Below are 10408 nucleotides of genomic sequence, written 5' to 3'. Positions count from 1 at the left end.
GTATATATGTATGCCTTTAGCTTATAATATTATTGGTAGAATCATTAAAGATGAGAAAAGAGAAAGGAAGAAGATACGAGCAGTTTCATGCTTTCTCTATTCAAACAAGAAAACTCTACCTCCTTCTATAACTAGCTAGAATTTTATAGTTTCTTCCCGCTATTATTATATTTGATCATGCATATTTATGAATAAACTTATATAAAATGAACTATGTTAAACTATTTCTTGATATTAAAATCACATGCGCATGATCTTCTATTTGGTTTTTTTTGTTTAAATATATTACCATTTTGCTCCTTTAAAAGAAAAATAGAAATAAGAAAATAAAATGCACTTATATAGTCCCAGGGCTTTAATTAAGAAAAATAAAATAAAAAGAATAACTAACCTCTGCTGCTTTTTCTTCGGCCTTGAAAGAAAAAAGAAATCTTAAGTATGTTTGGTAAAACTAGCTGCTAGCTGTAGCTAGAAACTGACGGCTAGTGAATTAAAGCTGGTAGCCGTAATTTTTTAGATATATTTAGATATTTGATAGAGTTGCTAAAGCTTTTAATAAAATATATAAAATTACGAAAATAAACATAACTAAAAATAATAATAGTAAATATATTTATTTTGGAAGATTATTTAAGTAAATTAAAATACTAAAAGATTGTAGCCCTTTCAAAACGCTACTAGCTACTAGTGAAACCTTTAAGCTTTTTCCCCTAACCTAAAAGCTTTAAGTTCCTTGAACCAAATAAGACTTTTAATTAAGTAGGAGATTTTTCTTAAAAGCTGGTAGCTGTAGCTGGAAGCTTGTTGCTAGAAGCTGTAGTTGGTAGCTATTAGCTGTAGCTTTTTAGAATTAGAAATATTTAAATGTTTGGTAGACTAGCTGGAGTTTTTAATAAAAATAGTTGGGTGTTCGCGTGATGCATCGTTCTAATCCGAAACCTATTCTGACTTGACCCCTTTTGACTCAAAACCGTACCAACATGAACCGAACTAAATTAGCCATTTTTGCATCGACTCGTTCCAACCATAATTTGGTCTTACACATGACCCGAGCTTGCCTGACTCGACTTGTTGCCGATCCTAACCAATAATCACATAATAATTTAAATTTTTTTAAGTTAAAGAAGTATAACAATATGATATTCAAATTAAATAAAATGCTTTTTTTTATGATGCAATTTATGGTCTTTTAAAAAGTCATGAGGGTAGTTGTTTTGAATATGAGTTAAATATGTAATTATTATATGAATTAACAAAATGTGATGGAAGTTCAAGTACCAAACTAAACGCTACTAGTTGAAGGCTACAAGTTTTTTCTCATAACCTAAAAGCTTCAAGTTACTTTAACCAAACAAGACTTTTCAATAAATATGAATTTTTTCTTAAAAGTTTGTGGCTTAAAGCTCTTAAAAACTTCTAATAGCTTATGTCAATATATATATATATATATATTTGGAACAATTTAATAAATTGTTTGGATATTGTGTTGATGTGTTTGAATTTTGTGTTCTAAAGTTTATTGGGCCGCTGAGGATGTGGGTTTTGGAGCTTCTGTTGGGCTTATCACTGATGGCTGCTCGCTGCTGGTCGCCTGGTCTTACCCAAAGGTTAATGACTTAATGATCTTAGATAGATGACAAGGGGTCAAATGTTACTATCTAAAGTTCTAAACAATCATAGAGTCACTACTCACTAAACTATTTGAGATATATTTAAATAACCAAAAGTTTCAAAAAGGGTCAAAAGGCTCATTATCTAAACCGTGATTGAGTCGCTATTTACTATGACGTTAAAATTAAACAAAAATTATTAAGTATTTGTATAAAGGATGTAAAATATATTTAATAGTATTAGTCGACAAAACCATAATTATAAAGTTCTAAAGTCTAAACCTAATGGCTACTGCAGATGGTACAGAGAATTATAGTTATATTAGCCTTTATCTCCCGTATTATGGGATTATTTACATTATTCGTTTTTAATCATTAAATATTTTTTAGGATTTCAATTTTATTTATTGTGAGTTAAATAATATATTTAGGAATTGATAATAATATACTTAATTTTATTTATTTTAAAACCCGGTTTTAAAACTATATGAGTTTGGTGAGATCCATGACCCGCTTATTTTTTTACTATAGAATTGTTTCTTAACTATAAATATATTTAAAAAAATCGGATATTATTTTTTAGTATATTTATATTAATAGGATTTTTATATCAAATATTTTGTGAGATTAATTTTTAATATAATGAGATATTATAATCCGTTTGGTGAGACCCATACCCGTAAATTCGAGTCAAATGCATGAGAAGACTCCATTTACAAATAAAACAATCTGGTGGCTTGAGAGAATGTAGAATGTAGGACGTTTTCGTTTATATAAGACTAGGTTAGATACCCGTGTACAACACGGGTTTAACAAATTTAAATATTATAAGCATTTGAAGTATAAATAATAAAAAAGTCTTGATAAACAAATTTGAGTATTAAATATAAAAGGTACAAACATACATTCCGGTTAATATTATATATATATATATATATATATTAATGATACATTTATCACAAAATATGCAAAATATTAAATGATCGAACACAAAATAAATGTTTGTTAAAAAATTAAGTGTGAATAATAAATACAATAATGCATAATCAATCCAAGTCTAGAATATTGAATTAGTTGGTCTTCTAAAATGGAACTGTACTTCGAACCTTAAAAGTTGGTGCAATTTTTAGATCTGTTTGCCTACGGAAGATTTTCTGGGCATTCGTCACATGCTTGGGTTTTGCGTTGTTGTTAGGTAGTGCGGGCCTATAAATAAAGTAGCATGAATTCTCTTGGAGATGTTCTTCAAACTTAAGAAAGTAAGGTTTGAACACGCTTACTTTGATCTTCATGCCCTGAAAGTTTAACCTAGTTGTGATAGCTGAATATTAAATAAATAGAAAATGTTGTTAAATATTTACAGGGTCATCTCAATGTGTCCGGAGGCCTAAAACGAGAAACAAATTTGAGGCCCTTTTGAATAACGATTTTTTACTTTCCATTTGACAATTTTTTAGCCCAAAACCATATCAGACGTATAAATCTAACTGCATGTCGTAAATGTTAAATGAATAAAACTAAATTGTTTAAATCACAAGATGAACGGATTATTGTGGGCCAAATGAATATTCTTTACTATTTTTATTTTCTTTTATAATATTAAATCTTTAAATTTATGGTGGTCGTCGGAATGTGAAGGCCCAAGACTGTTGTCTTACTTGGCTGACCTTAGAGACGACATTGAATATTTAGCTTCTCATCATTAAAATCATTTCAATTTACCAAATTTAGTTAGCACATTTGTTGTTTGGTTTTATTTGTTGTCTCTCAATTTAATCCAATTTTTTTTGCTCCATTACGTATTAGAGACATTGATAGAAGAATTAATTTCATAATTTATTGTGTATGGTAATTAATAAAATATTCCAAAATATGATGATCAATACAGAAAAACATACTTGGATGGTAAAAACGTTTTACCACAAGATGCATAAGAGTTAATCTTATATGTTTTTGTCATCACGTTATGGTATTTATAACATTATAGAATTATGAATCATTTAATGAGTTAATCGATAATTTGGAAACAAAACAATAATGTTGGGTATGAATCAATCAATTTAAAATTTAAAGGATTACATGTAATTTTAAAAAATATCCTTAATTTGATTAAAATGTCAAATATATGCAATTAACATAATTACTTGAAATTTAAAATTCAAACATAATATGAGGTGTAATTAGCGATATTTAGATCTTTATTGAATCTTTTTAATTTAGAAAAATATGATTATGGCGTAAATTACGGAAATGACAAAATTAGGAGTTTATGTTTAAATAAGTAAGATATATTGTATGTTTAAATTAGTTGACTCTAATTAATGAGTAGAATGACAAAATACTAAATATAATAGCTATTTATATATGGTATATATTCTGTTAATTGGGTCGGGTATGGATATGAACCGAGTTCGTAAAATGAGTGTGGTGGAAGGCGGGAAATTGAGAGGAATTGTGAGCTAGATAGAGGACATGCGGCATAAGAAAACCTTTATTTATTAATTAGTATAGATTAAGATAAGATTAAGATTAAGATTTTCTGATACCTGAACATCCAAACATGATAAATTCTTAATAACAGACACTAGCCTAAATTATAATTACTTTTTAAACACATTAATACACAAATCAATCCGTATTATCCAAACTTAGAAGAGCCTAGATTATATTTACTTTTCAATCATATATTACACAAATCAACCAGTTTATCCAAACTAAAAAGCGCCAAGAATATTATTAGTTTTCAATCATACTAACCCGGTTTAGCCAAATTTAAAACAGTCTTCTGCTTTTCTAGATCAAAACCTCAACAAGTCAACAGAACATAAACCCAAACTGACGAGTTTTTATTGGATTCGATTACTTCATTTCGCTTACGTCTAATGTTCAAAAGTGGCATTAAAAGAAATCATGGATCCGCCATTAACCAAACCCACTCCATTTTCACCGGACACATGATTACAATACAACATAGTTGAAACAAAAAGTCCGCATTAAGCATACATAACATCACTAAAATGTTCTTAAAACCTCCAACTCATACACCAATACACATAATACCCTCTCAAAACCCAAAACCCAAACACCACCACCAAGCACGCCTTATTATACAAACCACAAACACACCTTATATAGAAAGAAAAACAAACACATTTCATACCTCTTTTTACCTTCTTACGAAGTAAGAATCGGAGGAAGGTAATCCACTTTACCACCAAGAACCCGAGCTTTCGTATCTGGGAAAAACTCAGTTCCAGGCAGTTCGGTCACATTACCTTCACTAGCAACCCCAATGGGGTAACGAAGCAAGTGACCGGGCAGGTCTTGTTCAAGATTCTCACTAGCATAAAGATCCCAGTAACGTTCAGCAATTTGGTTGACTTTTTTCACACACTCGGTGCTTTCCGGGAGTTGGAAAGAGTCGTCTAGCATGCCTAGGTGTTCATACCATAGAGCCATACGGAACCCGTGAACCTGACCCCGTGCAGGCTCGGTTCGGGTTGATAGGTGGTATGGCTGGTATGCACCCATGGCTATTTCAGAGTCACGTGCACCGTCCATGGACCGTTGGTTTATGTTTGCAGATCCGATTATTATGTATTCATCGTCAACTGTGTTTAGTAACTTCTGATTAGTAAGTTATACAAAAAACCATCAAAAAGTAAAAAAAAAATTATGTAATAAATATGTCAAAACGGGTTAGGGTCAAATCAGGTAACTTCTAAGAATCTAAGTATGGATCAAAAAGGGTAGTTGGGACTGAATTGAACTAACACTATTATGAAAGTGTTAATCTAATTCTTTAGATTAAAACGATTCAAGAGGTTGAAAGCATTTAAATACATTTTGGCCCGTTCCAACCATCTGGCATGCTTTTATGGTTGTCGATCTGGTCAGGTTGAAGGGTCGCGGTTGGCGAGTTGAGCTGTTCAACCTGAACACGACTCGTATTTGTCAAAAACATTCAACGATAACCCGAACATGGCCAATTTAACCCACTTATCTAAACGTGTCTTAACGGTTAGCGGGTGATAACCAAGTTGTAAACGTGTTAATCGAGTTTGTGGGTTATAAAAAATGGGTAACAGGTCATAAAGCGGTTTAACCTGTTTAAACAAACGTGTTAAAACAGGTCAATCCAAACCAACCATTTAACCCATTTATCTAAACGTGTCAAACAGGTTGGCACATGATAACCAAAATGTAAACGTGTTAATCGCTTTTTTGAATTGTAATAATTATGTGCTAAACGGGCCATAATCAGGTTACTAGGCAGATATGCCTAACTAAACGGGTTAAGCAAGTCAACCTAAAAACGACCTATTTAATCATCAACAGGAATCAATATGCTTACCAATCATCATTTTGGCATGTACATATATCATGAACCTTCGAGCTTCTTGTGCTTTCAAATAATCAGAATCCGCATCAGGCTGTTCAGACGGTTCATACTCCCCACTCCTCTTCACCTCACGGTTCCCGAGGCAAAAAAACGTTAGATAATCTCTCGGGTCATCTTGAAGCCCCTCGGCTTCAAGAGCCCGAACAATATCTTTATACATCATCTCCATAGTCCGCCTTTGCCAATCCAATATCGCTTGAACTGAAGCACTCTCGGGTATCCCTTCGGGCCACATCGGGACCACAACATAAACCGTGAACTTTTCGTGCGCTTTAATCTTACTAGCAATCTTTAACGAAAGCTCTTTCGGTATAAGATGCAGTGCGCCCACATCTTCGCCTTTAACGTCATCAAACTCCCATGCATACGAGCTTCCAAGAAAATACTGGTTTTCAATATAGATAAAACGTTTCGCTCGTCGTATTGCGTGAATATATGCGTCTTGTATGCTTCGATCGATTATATTATCCTTCCCACTCACTAGACCCGACTTAGCCGCATCCTCAGGCGCATCTGGGAAACCGAACGCGGCCCCACCGTCGATCGATCGGAACACTTGCACGTTCCACGTTTCTTGATCATCCGGAAACATAACGGGAGACGGTGGTAAAACGTCATCAAGTTCTCTCAAATTAACAAGAATATCTTTCCCGCCTTGTTTTCTCCACCGTTGTTCAAAATTAAACAAAACATCCCACGCGACGGGTCCTTCGAGTCGGCTATGAATATCATGCCACGGTTCCCGAGGCCCACCTTTGGTAATCGAGGCACCCGTGAAGTTCGGTTGGTGGAAATCGTCATGGTGGGCAGTATCGAGTGTTCTGAAAACCGAATGAAACTGGGTGTCGTACCGCCCGTCACAGAGATCAATGCCGCCAACAAAACTAACCACGCGGCGGCTTGTAGAGTCGCCGCCTGGCGTTGCAGCATCCACCACCACAATTTTCTGGTGGTGTGTGAACATGGTGGAAATTTGAAGGTCCTGAATGAAACTCCCACCATCATCGGGGTTTCGTGGGCATAAAACACAATGAACCTCAGTATCTTTGAAATAGTTTTCAGTATCTTCATCGTGTGTTGCCATTAACCCGTCTCGCTTAAGTATATCGACAGACGTTCGATCGTCCCACACAAGCATAAGAACGCGAACTCCCTCATTTGCTTTCTTTATCAAAAGCTCACCGAGTGTGGCATCACCTCCCGGTTTTTGTCGCCTCGAATCACGTATCAAAGTTATCTCGGTGTAAACCGACCACCCGGTGATGTAAATGAAATGCTTCGCGTTAGTTATCGCATCAAACACATCCTCCCAACATCGATGTGGCTCGTAATATTCTCCATTAGCGAGGGGTATTTTGGGAATGAAATTATCAGGGACGTGTGCATCTTGATATAAAGAAACTCGACATCCATGTCTCTGAGCGAAGAACGTGTACGGAACACCGGGATATTTAGCACTTCGAACGCCACGGTTCCAGCTACGGTCTTGTGTGACATCAAAATATTGTAGTTTTACATGGATTCTAGAACCAGCTTTTATGGGATTTTTGTCTTCATCTAGAATCTCAACCCATCTGTCTAATTCTTCACCGTCTAAGAGTTCTTCGACGGGGACATAAGCGCGACCGATTAGTGTTGCACCAATGGGATTATCATCTTTGACTGTGAATATGACATTAGAAGCCGAGTGAGCACAGTAAATGTGGAAAGACTCGTTCCACTTCGGGTGTACAGGCTCGTCTCCGATCATTCTTGTTCGCCCAACTCGCGCTTTTTCAAGATCGACAGTTGCATAGATTTTGGGTGTTCCTTTTCCGAATCCAACAGTTTCCTCTATATTAGCCACAATCTGCATAAAAAATGATGATAATGAAAAAACTGGGGTTTAAAAATACTATATATTATTAGAAGAATTAAAAAATAAATTATCTAACTTTTAAAAATTTTCTATCATGGAATCATACTTTAAAAATTTTTATATATTTTACATATAAACGTGTAGATTATGTACATGTAAAACCATCAAACTAGTATGTTCAAAATGTTTTTAAATTTTCTATTGTTTACCTACACAAACAAACAATCAAACTAATTTCTTCATTTTTTTTTCAGGAGATGATAAACATAACCATTTTCTTTTATTTCTAGATTTTAGATTAATTAAACAAATAATTCATTTGTTCAGTCAATATATATAATATATAGTGTTCGACGGTTCGGAATATATCACTCACACAACATGGTTGCAAGTTATTGGCTTTGACATAATCAAGTTAGGATTATTACATGACACTAAATCATCGAAGGCAAAAACGAACAAATCTAACCTTTCAATTCTTTTTATCATTGATTTGTATCTTTTAAATTTTGTAGTATTACATATAAACGCATACGGCGTATTAGTATCTCAATTTGAATTCAAACATGAGTTTGATTCACACTCCACACATCAAACTGCTTTATTCATATGCTTTTTTTTTCTCAATTTTGTATGATTACGCATATACATAACCTACACAAACGAACAATCAAACTAATCTCTTCATATTTTTTTTTTCATTTCAAGAGAGACGAGAGAGAAACAATAAAATAACCAATTCTTTTTGTTTCTATGTTTATTAAAATAAAAAATGAAGTAGTCAATATAAAACGTGTAAATAGCAGATCCGTTTATAATATTATATAGCATGTACAATTATTATTAGGTCAAAATCATGAATCACCAAAACAATGAAATTGAAAGTTAATGTAAGTAAAAAAAACAAATGGTATACCTTGGAGAATATGTTGCCTCCACCTGCAGTCTTAATTTCATCAACTTCATAGATAGTCACATGAAGAGTGCCATGAAGTAGAGTCTCAGCCATTATCTACTCTGCAACATAAGTTAAAAGAACTAATCACATTACTCATTCATCAAATTCATCATAAAAAAACCTAACCGTATTTACACGAATCTCATATCAAATCATGAACTAATTTCCTAATTATTGAATCGAAAACCTCACCATCCGTAACTTCAAAACTACTCATTTGCATGAATTCAAGGCTTTCGGTAACTTAAAAACAACCAAATTGTGTTACAAAACCTACCGTAACTTGAAAATTTTCAGATTTACATATGAAAAACACCAAAATAGAGGAAATCGAAACCTGCTTACTACAATAATACGTTAAACAAAGAAACTGAGCTGAATTAGGTCAAATAACTTAACAACAGCTCTATCCAGATCGAAAACCTGCTCATCAACAACATTTAATAGCAAAGTCAGTACAGAATCACAGATAAAGTAATCACGTGGCTCAAATCTAACATCTATTCACAAATACTTAAACAACTGCGTAAATACTTGCTTAAAGTATCTGATCGAAAACCTCTTCGTTAATCAGCAAAAATCTATAGCAAAATCGGTACAGAATTACTGTGGTAACTCAAATCAAGCAATTAATTCACAAATACTTATACAAATGCGTAAAAATTTGCTTAAAGTATTCAATCAAAAACCTGTTGTTCTATCAACAAAATTTTATAGCAAAATCAGTACAGAAGTACAGATAAAGTGACACAGTAACTCAAATCTAACAATTAATTTACAAACACTTAAACAAATGCATAAAAACTTGCTTAAAGTATCCGATCAAAAACCTATTCGTTCATAAACAAAATTTAATAGCAAAATCGGTACAGAGTTACAGATAAAGTGACACACTAGCTCAAATCTAAAAATTAATTAACGAACACTTAAAAAAATGCTTTAAAACTTGCTTAAAGTAACCGATCGATAAACCTGATGTCCATAAGCAAAAAAACTACAGCAAAATCAGTACAGAAGTACAGATAAAGTGACACAGTAGCTCAAATCTAACAACTACTTAACAAATAGTTACAAAAATACATAAAACTTACTTAAAGTAACGATCCAAAACCTATATATTCATTAATCAACAAATATCTATAGCAGAATCAGTACAGAGTTACAGATAGATAAAGTGATGCGTTGGATGAAATCTAAGAATTAGTTTAGATATTTATGAATAAAAGCATAAAAAACTTGCTGAATGTAGTACGGAAATACAGGAAGGCGTAGGAGATGTGGTCTGAAATGAATGAAGAAATAATGTATGTACCGTGAGAAAGGAGACGGCAATCAGAGGAAAATGAGTGACAGAGTGATGGATAGATAAATTTAAATGGCCCCAACCAAAGCAATAAAGATTATTGCATCAATTATTTATGGTGACGAGGCGTGTTGCCCCATATCCGTCTAAACATACGTTCGTGGATGATTTTTTTATTTTTTTGAACACCACCTTCCTTTTCTTATATATTTAGGCTATCGTACTCTCATCAGACTTTAGCATTCAGAGTTTTATTTGGATGTTTTCCTTGAGAAGC

The 10408-nt window shown here is 33.3% G+C and overlaps 1 protein-coding gene across 4 annotated transcripts; it reads right to left on the bottom strand.

Annotated features, from left to right (window-relative positions):
- Window positions 1-4584: 4584 nt before the first annotated feature.
- On the bottom strand, window positions 4585-10199 carry LOC143583227 (phospholipase D alpha 1-like). 4 transcript variants are annotated; one of them, XM_077065598.1, is made up of 5 exons: window positions 10141-10199; window positions 9174-9251; window positions 8787-8887; window positions 5965-7861; window positions 4585-5221 (listed from the first exon to the last, which is right to left on the bottom strand). In XM_077065598.1, exons 3-5 carry the CDS (start codon window positions 8877-8879, stop codon window positions 4785-4787), a joined length of 2427 nt encoding a protein of 808 aa, XP_076921713.1. In that variant the 5' UTR covers window positions 8880-8887; window positions 9174-9251; window positions 10141-10199; the 3' UTR covers window positions 4585-4784. The 4 variants fall into 4 exon arrangements, with proteins under 4 accessions (XP_076921713.1, XP_076921715.1, XP_076921710.1 ...); XM_077065600.1 differs by having other exon boundaries at window positions 8787-8882; window positions 9177-9251; window positions 10141-10191; XM_077065595.1 differs by lacking the exon at window positions 9174-9251.
- Between the last annotated feature and the right edge of the window lie 209 nt (window positions 10200-10408).

This window comes from Bidens hawaiensis, unplaced genomic scaffold (genome assembly GCF_021521415.1).
Source record: "Bidens hawaiensis isolate Kalapana, Puna unplaced genomic scaffold, B.hawaiensis_p1.1 tig00001511_1, whole genome shotgun sequence".
NCBI lineage: Eukaryota > Viridiplantae > Streptophyta > Magnoliopsida > Asterales > Asteraceae > Bidens > Bidens hawaiensis.
This window is presented reverse-complemented; position numbering and strand designations above follow the sequence as displayed.